Source organism: Bidens hawaiensis, unplaced genomic scaffold (assembly GCF_021521415.1).
Source record: "Bidens hawaiensis isolate Kalapana, Puna unplaced genomic scaffold, B.hawaiensis_p1.1 tig00000459_1, whole genome shotgun sequence".
NCBI classification, from domain to species: Eukaryota; Viridiplantae; Streptophyta; class Magnoliopsida; order Asterales; family Asteraceae; genus Bidens; species Bidens hawaiensis.
Genome location: NW_027491031.1, coordinates 1135588 through 1153492, shown reverse-complemented (window position 1 = coordinate 1153492; position 17905 = coordinate 1135588). Strand labels below are relative to the sequence as shown.

At 35.9% G+C, this 17905-nt stretch overlaps 1 protein-coding gene across 2 annotated transcripts; it reads right to left on the bottom strand.

The window, feature by feature from the left end:
* Window positions 1-3780: 3780 nt before the first annotated feature.
* LOC143630225 (fasciclin-like arabinogalactan protein 17) lies at window positions 3781-11508 on the bottom strand. Of its 2 annotated transcripts, XM_077099299.1 has the most exons (4): window positions 10525-11508; window positions 9223-9695; window positions 5240-5362; window positions 3781-4288 (listed from the first exon to the last, which is right to left on the bottom strand). In XM_077099299.1, exons 1-3 carry the CDS (start codon window positions 11319-11321, stop codon window positions 5289-5291), a joined length of 1344 nt encoding a protein of 447 aa, XP_076955414.1. In that variant the 5' UTR covers window positions 11322-11508; the 3' UTR covers window positions 3781-4288; window positions 5240-5288. The 2 variants fall into 2 exon arrangements, with proteins under 2 accessions (XP_076955414.1, XP_076955410.1); XM_077099295.1 differs by lacking the exon at window positions 3781-4288 and having other exon boundaries at window positions 5197-5362.
* Between the last annotated feature and the right edge of the window lie 6397 nt (window positions 11509-17905).

The window sequence follows — 17905 nt, the reverse complement described above, 5'->3', positions numbered from 1 at the left end:
AATAGCAAAAAGCGGATGAGGGTTTAGAACATACGCACATGTCTCAAAGGTGGCGTTCGAGACAATAGGTTCAGCCCGCACCTTCTTTATAAAAAATGAAGCGGGACTTGGTCTTCTCAAGAATAGGCATGTCACCGGCATCCCGGATGCCATGTCGGACACAACCTCTATCCTCAAAAAGGACATTGATCATAGAACCCCGACCTGAGAAGATAAAGAATTTAATTATAGAATACATCGCAAAAGAAAGAAAAAGAGTAAGGATAACTTACGTTCATACAAGTCAACAAAAATAGGCTCCATAAATTTTGAGGCCCATAAGCGACTCATGCCTGCCCACACCAAGGCTTCTTCTGGTAGTGCCCGCATCGGCGTTGGTTCCATCGTTAGGGTACGGAACCAGTCACGACCTTCGTGAGCAGCTGTAGCTACGTCCGGAAGACGAGAGTTGACCGGACGACGGACCATGGCAACGGGTACCACGTCCTCAGAAATCCAAAAAAATTTACAACGCCAGTCGGAAGGCACCTTCTCGACCTCATATCCAATACTTCGGTCAGAAAAGCCCTGACAGGAATACCAACCATCGCGGATGGCAAGACGGTAGAAAACCGGGAATCGATCAACATGTGGCACCAGATTCCGTGCTATACAGACAAATTCGTAGTGTCGAATTCGCATCATAGCACGAGGATGTAGTTGGGATAAATGAATCCCATAAGCGGTTAACAAATTCATAAGGAATTTCATCAAAGGAAGACGGAAATTCCCACAGGTAAAGTAATCGGCATAGACAGCCATTTTCCCAGGTGGAGATAGACTGGCTATCGAACTCGGTGAAGAAAACTCTGGTTCCCATTCCGGTGGAATGCCGTACGTCTCCAGCAACTTCTCATATTCTGAATGATCCCAAGAGATCTCTACCTCATCAACTTCAGTCTGAACATTCGACATTGCAGACGAATTTAGTAAAAGGATTATAAGAAAGTTCAGTGCTTTATCAGAGAAAAAGTAAAAAGATGATCAGGGAATAAAGGCGATAAAACTTCAACTAGAAGATATCTCTCACTATTTATACCCATCGCAATTAATGCGATGGGATATGAACAGTGGAGAGAGAAAATCATCGCCCAATTAACGATTGCCACATCACAGTGACAGCCGTCAAAAACGTCTCATCATCTATTCACGCGCCTGCGAGTGGTCAACTTGTCATTCTTTCATGATTATCCATACCAAAAGAAGATATTTTTACTTAAACTTCAAAATTCAAAAATCCCCAAAACTTATTAAAGTCCAAAATTTCACCCGCATAAAGACTTCACGGGGAAGAAACACTGGACTGTGGGGACATATAGAGGTAGGGTACCAAAAAGACCCAAATACTCTTAAGTACCGCCCGCGGGTCACAGAGGAATCTCTAATAGACCACCCGCGGGGCATACGGATCACCCGCATATCACGATAGAGGAAGAACGTCCTCATACCACGCGCGGAAGCATCCTTGCACCCTCGAAAGTCGTCCGCATGATAGGAAATCAGTCCGCCCAAACGACCGAGAGGAAGTGCCAGCGGGACAGCTGTCACCAACCAATTACCATCTAGAAGAATATCTACGATTGTTACTTGAGGAATACGTGACCTACTGGCCAGGTTGTTATAACCGTGCACATGGCCAGGGTGCGATCTGTCCTATCATTGGGCGACACGTGTCCAGGTTGTTATACCCATGCACATGGGACGTATAGCTCAACCTGTCATAAAAGGACACGCGTCCAGACGGTTATTGAAGATCTTCTAGAAGAGGACTGCTGGCCCAATCACCTTCCTACGTCCTTCGGCTATAAATACCTTGTCAAACGGTATGAGGTATTCATTCACTCACTTGCATTCTGACTACACTTAGTCTGTTTACTTCAGTACTTTCTCAATTTACGAATGTTACTGATTTCCACGCCGGAGGGTGGTTACAAGAAGACCCCCCCTCTTGTCCTTCCTGTAACGAGACTCACGGTGTCTGTTTTGCAGGTTCCGGTCATTGGACTTTGGGAAGTTACACTCATATTTTAGTCATATATCGTACTTTACCCTGTGGACTCATTGAATCCATGACCCAAACCCAGGGATCGGATCCATGTTTCTTCAAATAGTGTGTTTATAATTGTTTTGTGATATTCATGTATGCAAAATGGTTATGGCAAGAATTGTTAAATTGGAAAACATAAGTGTACCAACTCTCAAAATGGACATGTATATAAATATCGGTGCGTTTTTTATTAAGCCATAAATTAGATTTAATCATGCAAGTAACGTATATTTTGTGAAAATTATTACGACGGTATCATCATACTATCTGATATCATGGTTTTAAAGATGTACCATGTTGAACGTCAAGTTTGTAGGTTTCTTTACAACTAGAAACCTACAAACTTAACGAATAAAGAGTAACTTATATTCATCAAATATCAAATATGAGACATGGTTTTATAATAATAAGTTAGAATAAAATTCGTGAACCAATATATTACATTACTTTTTTATATAATAAAAACCCTTGATGTGACGTGAATATGTGATGCTATAATTAGAGGTGCACAAACCTTACCTGGTATTTTCAGGAACTGGTTTCGGGTATAGTCGGGTATTTGACTAGGGTTTTTTGGTTTCGGGTTAGGTTTTGACCAGGTATTCCGGTTTTGGTTTCGGTGGGTCCGGGCTAGTTTCGGGTACAAGTACTGCTCCGGGGAGAAATCCAATACCATGTTGTACCTGCGGGTCGGGTACGAGTAGGAATAGATTCCGAGTTAAATTCACCGGGTCGTGTCCGAAACCTAGTATTCTGTGCACCTCTAGCTAGAGGTTTACAAAATTATTTTTCCCCGCAAAGCGTTTCGGTTTAGAAACCGGTTTAGGATCAAGAGAGGTCGACATGGTCCAGGTCTCAAATGGGTCCGGTTTTAAAACCGGTTTGGTTGTTCAAAAGAGGAACTGGTACCAAAACCGGCGGTTTCAGTCGGTTCATGAACCAGTTTGGGTGAATTGGTTTGCCATAAACCGGTCTCAAACCGGTTTTTTTTACGCCTCTACCTCTAGCTATAACTGAGAAAATTGTACATTTAATTTTAAGGCACGCTTCTTTGTTGGACATGCGTCACAGGCTAAGATAAGTTCTTTTGTTGAGCAGGCCAGGCCCAAATGAAAGGTCATGCCGATGGGCTTAATGGTCATGAGCCCCAAACCCAAAATAACTATGATTATTTACAACTCAAAAAGAAATTAGCGTGTATTTCACATATCTTTCAGTGACTTGACACTTATAACACATCTTGATACTGTTAGGCTAAATATTTCCTAGTTAATAGAAGTGATTATAAAAGTTAATAAAAGCAATTCGAGCTCGTCCGTGACAAGCTTTCATCAAGTTTATAACTGAACTTGAACTTAAAACTTGAGCTCGAAATTGACTTATAATTTGAATACACATATGTGCATATAAACTGGAATTTGTCAATTATGTATTGTTGGATTATATTATTATTAGATTTGTCCAAGGAGGTTTCCCCTTATATAATCAAATTTTGTTATATTTATATTGATTTGAAATGAATGTTAATATTGAATCTAAAGATCAATTGTTATAATTATGTTTATAAATATATAAAAAAAAACTGAGTTTTTTAAGCCAAACTCGAGCTCACGTCACGAAGCTAGTCGAGCTACCAAGCCGAGTTGAAATTTGACCTAAAATTGTCTCGAATTAGTTTAACTATCAATTGAGATTCCCATGACGGATCATCTAACGACTTAACCTGAAAACGACTCAAGATATGACCCGGCATCCTCCTAAACTAGTTTTTTTTTTACTTAATGTTTTCTTCACCCTCTTTATACATTTTTGTTTTATTTTCTTTTTCTATACACAATATGATTAAACAACTTAGAAGCAACACCAACAATGCAACAAACAAGACAATTGACATCAAGACAACTCACTTTACCACCACCCAAGCCATTGTTTATTTGACTATACACAAAATAATAATACAAAAAAAAATACTCTTGTTGCATGTACCAAAGTCACATCCAACTGCTGGAAATGACTATTCTACTCTTTTATTTTTTTATTTTCAGATTAAAAGAACTTACACAATAAGCAAACATAAAACAACACCTAAAAGTGCACCCATTAACATCCTCTAAATGAAACCTTGTATTATGACAACATTCATACCATTTTACTTTGGAAGAAGTGCTCCTTCACAAATCCTTTCAAGTCTTTATACAATCCCTACAATAATTAAAATAAAACAAAAATATTATATCAATTAAAGGCAAACCCATATATATTTGTTTATATTACACAAAGATATGATGATGAGATGAAAATTATAAAAAGTAATTAAGTTGATATAATAATACAAATGACTTTAAAAGTATTATTATGAGTTAATTATACTAAAATGTAGCTTACTTTTGTCTTCCTATTATTATATGTGAAAAAAATATATTTATTTCATTGTAACGCCCTTTCATTTTTACTAGGCCTACCAAAATAGCCGGATCGGGCGTGTTCGGCTTACAGGTCGAAACGGAGTCGGGTCTGATTGGGCTCTAAGCAAAATGAGTTCGGGCCAAATTGAAATCTAAGCTAAATGAATCTGGGTCGATATGGGTTATATCGAAAAAGTTTTAGTTTTGTTGGGGTCAAAATGGGCTTGCCAATATGGAATCGCGTTAGAACAAGTCTTTTGTTTTGTTTTTGTTTTTTTTTTTGGGGGGGGGGGGGGGGGGCGTACCCATCTCGCCCCACCCCCACACCACAACTTGCCCCACCCATACCTTCGGGTTAAGATGAGTCATAAAAGAAAACAGACCCCACCTCCCTTTTGGTGGTGAAGGCGACGGTGGTGGACTGGTGGTGGAGTGTCAGTAGCAGCGGTGGAGGAGTGTCATGGCAGTGATGGTAGAGTTGGTGATGGCATCGACAAATATGTGAAAACAAACAATGCTAATTGTCCTTCGACTAATTTAAGGTAACCCAATTTGAACCACTAACCACTTTAAAGCGACTCATTTTGACCAGTTGACTAATTAAAAACGACCCATGAACTCACATATACAGTTAAGTTTTTCTCAAATCAACCCATTAATTAAACAACGGGTCATGATTCCCCCCTATAATATTTTACTTTTGTATAATATAAATAGAAAATTTAGAGGATAGATTTAAAGTTTAAACCTTTTGATTGGGATATGAAGTGTTTTTTTGGTAGAGAGAAGAGACAATTCTATTGGCATGTGTTGAACCGAGAATCTTGCCCAAATGTTCCAAGCACTTGGCATGCTACTTCAAGCAATTTCCCTGCAAATAGCCAAATAGTAACATTATTTATTTAATTAATTTATTACTTAAATAAGTATACGATATTAATTAATAGTGAGTCCATCATTAGTTATATACTTTAAGTTGTTCCAAAAATTAAATATGTCCATGAAAGGGGCTTCATAACTTATTATTCCATAACGACTACTGACAACAATTCATTGGTAGCTTCTTTTTTTTTAATAAATTAGTGGGTATACATATCGGTGGCGAAGCTTGGGCGAAAACGCCAAGAGGGGACTCAAATTGTATGAACATTTTCATAAACAGGGGGGCTCAAATTCTTGGCTAAAAACAGGTAAATTTACACTACGTATACAAATTTCGGGAGAGAAACGAGTTAATTTACATTATTGCGTAAAAAAAATAAGGGAGTCGGGGCCATCCTGGCCCTCACTATGTTACACTCCTCATACATACCCTCGAATCTTACTTCAAAATCTATGCATTTGTCTACTTTGAGACTTGAACTATTAATCACACGCGGAGTGACACCTTTTCAACATAGTGACACATCTTGATACCACTATGTTACACATCCTTTAATGGTAATTAACTTATTGGCCGGGTTAGCAGTTTAGCACATGGTTCTCTTAACAATTGATTATGATTCAAGGTCTAATTTCATGCTTACCTAAAAAAATCTTGCCTTTACAAGAAATTTTTGACGGATTTTGGTTGTCGAAGGGACTAGGACTTAGGAGTGTGAATGAGCTGAGCCCATGCTCATTTAAGCTCTTGATCTAGGTTTGTTTAACTTAAGAGAGCTCGAGCTCGACTTATAAGTTGTTTTGAAACTCGAGCTTAGCTCATAGATTGTTTAATAACTACAAACAAACAAATATTCCAGGTGGAATACCACTCATAACACAAAGTTACTGTTTAGGTCTGAGGGTTATTAATAATTAGTCAACTACTTAATTCTTTTATGTATATACATTTATATTTTTATATATATTTATAACAATAACGGTATGCGTAACATGATGTATACATACGATTTAGTTAATTCTATCATAACTTAATATATACAAGATATTAGATTTATATATATAATTTAATATATCCAAACAAAAACTTTATAAATAATATGCTCATTTAGGCTCGTGTGCCTATTCAAGCTCGAGTTCAAGCAAACTTGTTACAAGCTCCAATATAACCCATGAGCAATTCGGCTCGTTTACAACCCTCGTTCTACCAATAAACTAAGTGCATTTTTCAACCATTTGCCTGATAAAAAAGGGAAAACTATACTGTGTATATTGCATAATATCTCCACAACTAAATGGATCTAAATCAATGTGACTTAATGCTTTTTACTGACAGCAAGGATTCTAAAATGTCAACAAGCAAAGAAGATCTCATCATATGGCTTACCTACATATGTACATGCACATATAATAATACAAATATCATATAATGTATGTAAAATACAGTTTGGATTCTATAAGTTTTAATTGCACATGAAAATACCATTAAAAATATACAAAACACCAATGTAATATAGCCCATAAAAAAATGTTTGATGCTACATGGAACATCCAACATGCAACATGCATAGAGTATTGCAAATTTGCAAGTACAACTGTACAAGAAATATATGGAACACAGATATAGATCATACATATATATGTACAAGTCAATAAGCATTGAGTACGTGTGGGTCGGAGAAACGGGTCGGGTCAAAGAAAACAACTTGTCATAATAAAAGTACTAGAATAGTTAAGTGTTAAGTGTTTTGGATTTATATACTTTTTTGATATGAAGTTTCATGATGTTTTTTAGTGAAAGTGAAGTTTTTTTATGCTTATTCCAAAATAAACCATCACTTTTGTAATATAGAACCAAATACACTACAGCTCACACACAAATATACATAGAGAGATGTGTGTGTGTGTGTATAACCCCACCCCACCTGCCTACTTGATATCATAATTCAATGATGGGCCTCACAAAAGAAATATTATTTATGGATTTGTGATCTTCACTAATTTGGTAGCTAAAGTTCACATATATTAATGATATGGAAACTTAATTGGGAAGCTTTTTAGTTAGACTAAAGGATGCTGTGTTGTATGGTACAAGTACAAGTAGCATGAGTTAGGTTGTTCAAATTCTGCGAGTCATGTCGCGTGTAACATACTTTTTAGGAAAAAAATGATCAAAATGTTCATTTGATCGGTAAAAAAACAAAATCCATTTTACCAGTTTTTTCCGTATAATATTCAATTATTCACCATCAATATCTTCAACCCACACACTTTTTAATCATTAGTCGATGAGATCTTTAACCTACTAGATTATGTCCAAAGATCTCGTCGGAATACTATAAAGAAAATTTTGTCGGAAGCCAAAAAAATATCTCGTTAAAAGATGGATAAATCTCATCGGAAGCCAAAAAAATCTCGTGGGAGGCCTAAAATCATGTTGGGTCTAACAACTTTTTAAAATATATATATATATATATCGACACAACGTCGTTTATATGACACGTGTCTGAATCTTTGGATAGAGGTACGGTGTGCCTACATCCCACCCTCCCCAGACCCTACTTATAGCTTTGCTGTCGGTGGGATTTTACTAGGCATGATTGATTGATTGATTGTGTCTGAATCTTGTTGGATGAAAATCTTATTGATTGATGATTAAAAAGTGTGTGAGTCAACAATATTGAAAACGAATATCATAAGAAAAAACTGGCCAAGCAATTCATTTTCCCTACTCTTAAATATGTTCTCAAAATAAAAGTATTTGTATAACATTAACTTATGGGACAAGAAATGAGGATATAATTTAATACTATAGAATTAATATAATTAAAAGCATTTTAATATGTAAAATAAAGAATTTATACAATATGAAATCTAACTTTATACTTTCCATTTAATAATCCTAACAAAGGTGACATTCATAATTCATCACGGACCATTAGTACATGTCAATAAAATGCCTATTTTGCCCTTGACCCACCGACAGCTTAAAAATTCACCAGTACTTCTACCACCCCCACATAATATCAAGACTAACTAGTAACCACAAATATGTCTGTTTTTTATTTATTATTTTTTAGCATATATAAACAATCAAAAATATTTTTATGTCAATCATAAATCCATTTTTTTAATTTATTTATCTATTTCATGACCAGAACCGGGAACTTACACGTAACTGCGTAAGGTTTATAGAATCATTGTAAAGTTTTGAAAATAATTAAACAATGAACAAATTTTTAATAATATTTTGTGTCAAGTCATAAATGATACAAATCTATTTTTTTTAATTTATCCATGACTGGAACAGGGAAGCTACACGTATTTACGTAAGGTTTATAAAATCACGAAACAGTAAAATTCTATGACCGAAATAGGGGAGGGTACATTTGTTATAAGATAATGAAACAACAAACAAATTTTAATAATTTGTAATAAATCACTTTTATTTATTTTTTTAAATAAAAAACCAATCAAGAAACAGTAAAAAAAATTATATTTAAATAATTCAGTTATATTATTTTACTTGTAAAACCATTTAAAGTATTAACATTGTTCAATTTGTTTAAAATATTTTGTAGTTGCATTTATCAATGTTCTAGTTTTATGAAATATTTTACACTTGTTATTAACTTGAATTATTAGAAACAGGTACCGATAAAACACAATCGATACCGGTATCAGTACTCGTTTTTTCATTTCTTTGAAAACAGTACCACTTGGTTTTGGTATTTTCATTGGTACTGATACTAGTACCGATAGCTAAATATTGAACAAAAAATAATCAATACAATATTCAGTATATGGTTTCACTCGTTTTTTAAATCTACGCAGAGTTTTCTGACGTACCTCTACGAGATTCGGGTTTCGTTTGAGACCGCTCAACCGTTTCCAATGCCTTAGACCCCGTCTTCTCTGTAACAGGAAACAAAACTCCGTCGATCCCTTGCACCGAAATCCTCCCGTCGGTATAAATATCCGGATCAAACAAATACGCCGTGTCCTCATCTCCACCAAACTTCACCGAACCATCGGCTTCCTGAGCAAGCACCTTATGTGGTGCATGAAGCGTATCATACCGAACCTTCCCGAACCTTCTAACCGCATTGTACATACTCTCTTCGGTTTGATACTCGGGAACAATGTGATAGTACATTATCCTCTCCGGAGCTCCAGGCTCCGCGAGCTGATCAGCGGTTAGTTTGGTCATCGCTTCGTCGTTCGGGGCTAAAACGGTTAGTACGTAGCCCTCGGAGACTAAGTTCCCCATTTCGGTTGCGAGGTTCGTCAAGTTCACCAGAATGTCGGCTAATTCGTTGTATCTGTTGATTGATTTAACAAAGTTATTAGATGTTGAGATCAGTCGTGTTGTATAGTTTGTAAATTTAGAAGATGATGATGATTTTGATGATATTATGAATGGGCAAATTTACCGGAATACCGATGCCATACCGGTACCTACTGAACACAATCGGTACCGGTATTGGTGCTTTTTTTTTCATGTTTCCGGTGTCGGTATTTTCAGTGGTATTGGTTTGATTGGTACTGGTACTGGACCGGAATAATTGATACGGTATTCAGTATATGGTTTCACTAGTTTTCAGTATAGATGAGCAATAATCAAACCGTTAACCAAAACCGACAAAACCAAACCAAAATTAACCGTAAATGAAGTTAACCGAAAAGTCGAAAACAAATTAACTGAAAACCAAATTAACCGAAAATTGGTTATCAGTTTTTTTGTGTACCCTTGTTTAACTAATTTACTTGAAACCCAACCGAACTATTCATATTTTTATTATTATACATTTCTAGCTTTCTTACCTCAATTTTATGTATTTCGTATTTTATACCACAATTTCATGTATTTATAAGTAAAAAGTTAGTAGACTCATTATGTAAAATTTAAAAATTTTAGCCTTAGTTTGGTTATTAAGCGAACCTAACCGAAAACCGACAAACTAATCGAAATAACCGAACCAAATCGGTTTCGGTCAAATCCACCAAAATGTCTACAATTCTTTGTATCTATTCACCAACTAAACAAATTGATCAAATATTAAGATCAATTGTATTAAATTTTGGATATAATCTATGAATTTTAAGTTTAGATGATAATAATATAATTAAATTTTTGGTTTAAAATATTACCCGCCGTAGTGAAGCAGTGTGTGGATGAAATCCTTGACCTGACTCTCACCGTCAAAATGGTGGTGGGGACCACCCGGTCCGGGCGCTGGAGCAGGAGCCAGCGACAGACCGGGTGCCATGGCGTAGTATATGGGAAGAACTGGGGACGAACCGGCAGGAACCGGTGCCGGTTTCTTCAACCGGTTCGTCCTGGGATCAACATGCGGCGCACCTTCCGGTTTCACCGCAGAGATTGCACGCAGGCTGCGCCGGTTGTTGAAATCCTGCTCTACAGATTTAGGAATCAACAACCTGCTGACTCCGTGAATGACCCCGTCTAGACGAAACACGTCGTCCAGACGGATAACCTCCGCATTGCCCGCGAGCGTTACATTCACGGAGGAGTTGCAAGAACCCTTGCATCTACCCGTTAAATGCAAGGGTTCTGACGACAGCGTGGCGTGCCGAGTCGACTCGGTTGGCCAGTTTGTCCGACTGAGTCGACTCGTCACGATATGGTGGAGAACAAGCGTCTGGAGCGATTTAAGATTCCGGGGTTCAAGCAAAAACCGCTTGAACTCCGGGTTAAGTTCTCGCTCCAGCGCTTCGTTTCTCGGGGCAAATATAGTGATATTATGATTTGCAACGGCTTTTTCGAGTGTTTGTAGTAATAAGGCTTTTTCGACTAGTTCGGATAACTCGGTGTAATGGGAGTCAAGTAAGGCTACTAGGACTGAGTTGGAGTTGATTTGGGTGGCTGTGGTGAGTTGACTCAGTAGAAAGAATGTAATGAGACATGTTTGAAAGGTGGTTGACATTGTTTTTCCGGTGGTGTTTGGTCGGATATTATTATTATGGATTGTTGTTTAATAAAACTAAAGAGGTTTTGATTTGCTTTGAAGGGAGGTTAATACGTATAGAGAGTGTGTTATTGTTTCTCTCTCCTATTGTTGTTGGTGTTTCTCACTCTATGTTGCTTGTTATATTGTGGGTTATATATATATAATATGAATTTTGTAATATAGTAATAAGACACATGAAGAATGTTACATGTTATGTATTTTCGTGAAAAATGTTATACAACTCGTATATGTAAAATGTTATACAACTTATATGATACGTAGAAAATGTTACAGTATGTGTATGTTATAATGTGCGTTTAACAAGTATAAAATGTTATACTTCATGTATGATATGTGAAAAATGTTACACAATATGTATGGTATGACTTTAAGTGACAGATGTAAGATTGATTTTTTTGTTGAAGTTATACGGACATATAATCTCATATCCTCGTATGAAAAAAACTATATAAATCGTATAATACGTGTAAAATATTATATTATATACATGATATGTGGAAAATGTTATATCGTGTGTATGATACATTGAAAATGTTATATGACAAATGAAAATTGTAATAAAATATATATGATATAACTTTAAAAATGTTATATGACAAATGAAAATTGTAATAAAATATATATGATATAACTTTAACTAATATATGTAAGAATTATTTTTCTGGAGAAGTTAGGGCAAGGGGTAATGCCCCGAGCCATATCAACTTCAAAATGCCAGCATATTATTACGTGTTTTTGGCCCTTAAGGCCATCTATAGTGGAAGACTACAAATGGGAGATTTTCGACACGTGCGCTACGTTAGCAGAAAGACTATTTTCATTTTAGAGGTGTAGTGGTGTTCAAGCCGAATATCACCGCCCTCCCCCACACACACAGAATAAAATATTATTATTTTCAGCCACACCCCGGCGATAAATCTATCCCCCCCCCCTCAAATCGCCCCGATATCACTCAAGGGACGATGTTGTCGTCCATAAAACCCTCCATTTATCGCCCGCTACGCATGACCTTACATACTTGAATGATTTGGACGGTTTTCAAATGAAACCTATGTCTCACTAACATGACAAAAACATTTTTATTTTTATTTAGTGAAACTATATCGGATGTCATTATAGGCCATATACTGTCACATATCTTACTATTTTTATGATAGGACCCTCTCTTTTTAGTTTTTATGGTGATTGGAGACAAAAGGTAGTCTACGGCAGTTGAAAATCAGGGGTTTGGTATAAAGAAAGGGGGGTATAATGCAATTAGACAATAGTTTAAGGGGTGAAATGTAACTTTTTGGGTAAAGTATCGTCGGTGGTGAGGTCGTGGGTTGCTGTCACAAGAGAAGTGAAAGGTTGATTACATGATGATGAAGTTGCATAAAGTCTTACAAAATAATTTAATTAATATTTGTGTGCATTATTGATTTGCATGCCACAAAAATTACAATATATGATGGATTATCTCATAAACATTGAATAACGATGCATTAATATTTAGAGTTGAGTATACAAATAGTTTACATGGTTTGGTTTAAGTTAAACTGGAGATCATGCGTTCAAACTCTATAAAATATAAACTTTAGTCATTCAAAACATATAATGAGGTATATCTATATCTATGTTTCTACTCTTTAGCATAAAGAATTACAGTTATTATATATAACACAAACCGAGCTACATCTGTATAATGGGTAAGCGAGCAACAAGCTGCGTCGATATTCCCTTTTGAATCGTAAAGCCTATACTATTAAATATAAATAATTGGTTCATCGGGCTCTGAGAGTCACTGTGGACCACCTTCTGCACTCGCTCCAAGAAGCGAACCGCCTCGGGAGCTAGGGATCCAAATGTGTCGAAAGCAAATGGAATGAACACGTGCTGATTCTCCAAACACGCTGCCTCATGCTTAGCAATCTTCCTAGATTCCGCTCTCAAAACCGCATGTCTCGGTACGAAGCCACTGTCTCTTAGCCCCACCAACGGGGACACCCTGGTGAGGTCAACACACGCATGCTTACCCCATGCCCAGCCAAACACAAGAACGTCCGCAGGATGCAGGGTAGATCTTCCCTCTCGCGGATCAGTCAAAAAGTTAACAGGTGCCTCTTTCTTGGCTGAGATCCCGGCACGCCTAAGCACATCCCATAAGACATCTCTAACCCAGTCATGACGATTCTTGAATCCAGACAATTCCTTACAATGGAGGGCATGCTCACCAAATTTATCCAGACAAGCTTTTTTACAAACGGGGCATGATTCTTCTTTAACATTAAATATATTTATAGCGTAATTAAATAAAATATAGATATCTTAATTTCATTGAATGTGTAGACTAGGTTTAGTTACGTTTGAAGCAACCTCACTCTTGAAAGGGAATTTCTCCCCTTTAATGTATCTTCGTTCTACCTTCACTCTCTAACTCTCATACGTATATACACAACACGACGATGATGACGACAACGATATACGAATATAAGAGGTTGTTATGAGGGCTCTATGTTTTATCTTAAATACCTTTTTTTTGAAAGGTTTCATGTATGTTGCACGTATCCGTGCCCGATGTAGCTTGAACTAGTCAAACATGATGACAAAGCACAATGTAACAATAATATATAGTAACATACAACAAACTTTGATGTTTATACATGTATAGTAATAAAAATAATTAGTTTTCAAACGAATATATGGTACTGAGGTGGTAATGGGAGTGGGTTGGGTTAGATTTGGGTGATGGGTCAGGATGAGTATGGGTCATGACGGATTTTTAAAATAGAAGGTTAAGATGGACATGGGTCAAGATGGGTAAAACTAACCCATCTTGACCCAAGTGAATGTTGACATACAAAGAGTTAAAAATCCCTCAAAAAAAATATTCAAAAAAACTACTAAAAAAATAATAACTCAAAATATAAATAAAAAACGCAAAATGTAAAATAACTAAAATGTTTCCCCCATCATCCTCCTTCATAAAAAAATAATAAAAATAAAAAAAATAAAAACGTTTTGTACTAGTTCAGGTTCGAGTTTTTCCGGGGTTTTTTCGGTTCGGTTTTGTTTTTTTTTTTCATTTCGGTCGGTTTCGGTATCTGTTCGGTTTCGATTTCTTGGTTTTTTCGGTTTCAGTGTTGTTTTGTTTTAGTCAGTTTTTTCGGTTTCGTTTCGATTCATTTGTTTTATTTTGGTCGGCTACGTTTCAGTTTTTTTGTTTCGTTTTGGTAAGCTTTTTGATTGCATTTCGCTTTTTTTTGTTTCGTTTTGGTCAGTTTTTCGGTTTCATATCGGTTTTTTTGTATCGTTTTGGTCGTTTTTCTATTTCGGTTCAGTTTCGTTTCAGTTTTTTTGTTTCGTTTGGTCGGTTCGGTGTTTTTGATTCGTTTAGGTCCGGTTTTTAAATTGCATTTAGTTTTTTTATGTTTCCTTTTGGTCAGTTTTTCAATTTCAATTCGGTTTTTTTGTTTCGTTTCGGTCGTTTTTCTATTTCGGTTCAGTTTCGTTTCGGTTTTTTTTGTTTCGCTTTGTTCGGTTTAGTGTTTTTGTTTTGTTTTGTTTTGGTCAGGTTTCAGTTGCATTTCGCTTTTTTTGTGTTTTGTTTTGGTTATTTTTCTATTTCGGTTCAGTTTCGTTTTGGTGCTTTTGTTTTGTTTCGGTCGATTCGGTGTTTTTTTTCGTTTTGGTCGGTTCAGTGTTTTTGTTTTGTTTTTTTTGGTTCGCTTTTCAGTTGCATTTCATTTTTTTTTGTTTCGTTTTAGTCAACTTTTCGGTTTCATATCGGTTTTTTTGTTTCATTTTGGTCGTTTTTCTATTCCGATTTAGTTTTGTTTCGATTTGGTCGATTCGGTGTTTTTGTTTAATTTTGGTTAGTTTTTCGGTTGCATTTCGCTTTTTTTGTTTCGTTTTGGTCAGTTTTTTGGTTTCATTCCCGTTTTTTTGGTTTCGTTTTGGTCGTTTTTCTATTACGGTTCAGTTTCGTTTTAGTCGGTTCGGGGTTTTTGTTTCGTTTTGATCGTTTTTTGGGTTTCGGATGAGTTTTGTTTCGCACGTGATAGTTTGGATATTTTGAATTAGATAAATTTTGGATAACTTTGGTATTTTGTTTTGACCCATTTTAACCTATAAGTGAAACTTACTTGTATATTTTCAACCCATCCTAACCCACTTGAAAAATTTTTATGATCCATCACAACCCATTTTACTTTTAAAGTTTATCCATCTTAACCCAAAACAATCCATTTGGGTTGGGTTTGTCACCCTTATATGATAGTCCAAATGAACAAATGGAAACTACAACGAGTAAAGAAGACTAGAATAAATGACTCACCTTCTTAATTATGCAACAAGTCCCTAATAGCCTTGCTAAGTAAAAACAAAATCCATTAGTTGCTGCTAACCTTATTCAGTAATAACAGAAATGACATTTTTCAAATTAACAGATGAAAACCACAACGAGTAAAAGTATACTAAAATGAGGGACTCACCTCCTTATTCATCTCATGAGTCCCTAGTAGTCTCGTTCAATGAAAATAAAAGTCCACCAGCTGTTACTAGCCCCATTTAATGAAAACATAAACGGAACTTTTCAAATGATCAAATGGAAACCAAAACGAATAAATGGCAACCACAAAAAGTACGTAAAATAAGACTAGAATGAGGAGGTCATTCGTCACTTCCCTAGTGATCCCCTAATAGCCTAATTAAGTGAAACTAAAAGCACAGAGAGTGAATACATAAGAAGTGATCCCCTAATAGCCTAATTAAGTGAAACTAAAAGCACAGAGAGTGAATACATAAGAGACGATTTTCAAACAAACAAATAGAAGCTCAAATAAACAATTGGAAACCACGAGGAGCAAAAGAAAACTGGAATGAGGGACTCACCTTCTTAATCATTCCATGAGTTTCTAATAGTCTCATTTGGTGAAAACAAGAACCTACTAGCTCCTTTCAGTGAAAACAAAAGCGACACTTTTCAAACGATTCAAACAAACAAATGCAAACCACAACGAACAAATGGTAGCTAAAACGAACAAATGGAAATCACAACATGTAAAATATGACTATAATGAGGGACTCACTCCCACAAGTCCATAATAGCCCGTTCAGCAAAAAAAAAGGCCCACGAATTCCTGCTAGCCCCTTTCTGTGAAAACATAAGCACATTCAAACGAATTAATGAAAGGCCAAACGAACAAATGTAAACCACAACGAGTAAAAGAAAACTATAATGTGGGACTCACATTAATCTTCCCATGAGTCCCTGATAGCCAACTTTTAGTGAAAACAAAAGCTCACAAGTCAATGCTAGCCCCGTTTAATAATAACAAAAGAGGCAATTTTCAAACAAACAAATGAAATGCCAAACGGATAAATCAAAACCACAACGAGTAAACAAATACTAGAATGAAAGACTCACCTCTTTAATCATCCCAAGAGTCATTGACGTGAATAATGTGATAAATAATGGTCTTTTTAAACCACCTTTTATAACAATATAGTTACCAACATTCTTGTAAGTTATTCTTTGTATACATCATTCTCAGCATCCCTGTCGTAGCGTCATTCTATTGGTGTAACCTCATTCAAATTGTTTAGAGAAAAATTAAAATAAAATGCACAAAATATGGTCAAAAGACTCAAAACTATAAATATGTAATTTTGTGTCCAAATTAATATAATGGAGTTGGACCCATAAGAGCAACTGAACAAGCCATAGAATATATATACAATTTAAACGAGAAAATTTGATTGAAGCTTGGTTCTAATCATTTATTCATTTCTACATAATAGGAGTGAATAATACACGTTAGTAAACTTGCTCCTAACCTAAACTTTCGTTGCTAGTCTTAACTTTGTTTATGAACCTGTATACGAACCTTGGGACCTTTCATCATATGGTTAATCAATGTACCGAGTTGTTGTTGGACATTGACTTCTATCGATCAACTTGTATCCATTTTCAAGTTGCTCTCCTCATTCAAAGGCCGAAAAAGGCTCCCCCATGGCTTCCCATGCTAGGGATGACTGATGAGTACCGGTACGGTACTTGTATTTCATGAATTTAGCTTGAAATACCGGTACTGTACCAGTATCGAACCTAACATTTCGGTACCAGTACTGATAACAAATATTTTCAATTTTCGGAATCGGTATCGGTACCGTCTCAAGCTCATCCCTATCCTACACTATGTGTTGTAGTTTGCTTAGAAATCTTTTATTAATCATACATACAAAAGCTTAGAATCCCATCTTCAAAACTGGCAACGGAAATCACATCTTAACTCTACTCGTGGCCGTCTCACAAGTTCAATTGGTGTCGATTGTCGCTCTCGTTGCTTCTAATCGACTATTTCTATGTTTATTATATCTCTAGTTAACTAAAACGTTTCTCGTACATTTTCTAACTTCTCGCTAGTCTTTTTACTTTTAGTTATATTAATACATATATTTAAAAAGGAGACTAAATCTCAATGACAAAATTACTATTCAATTTACTTTTCAATATTTTATTAATTATTATAACCACTAAATTACTAATCATAATTCCA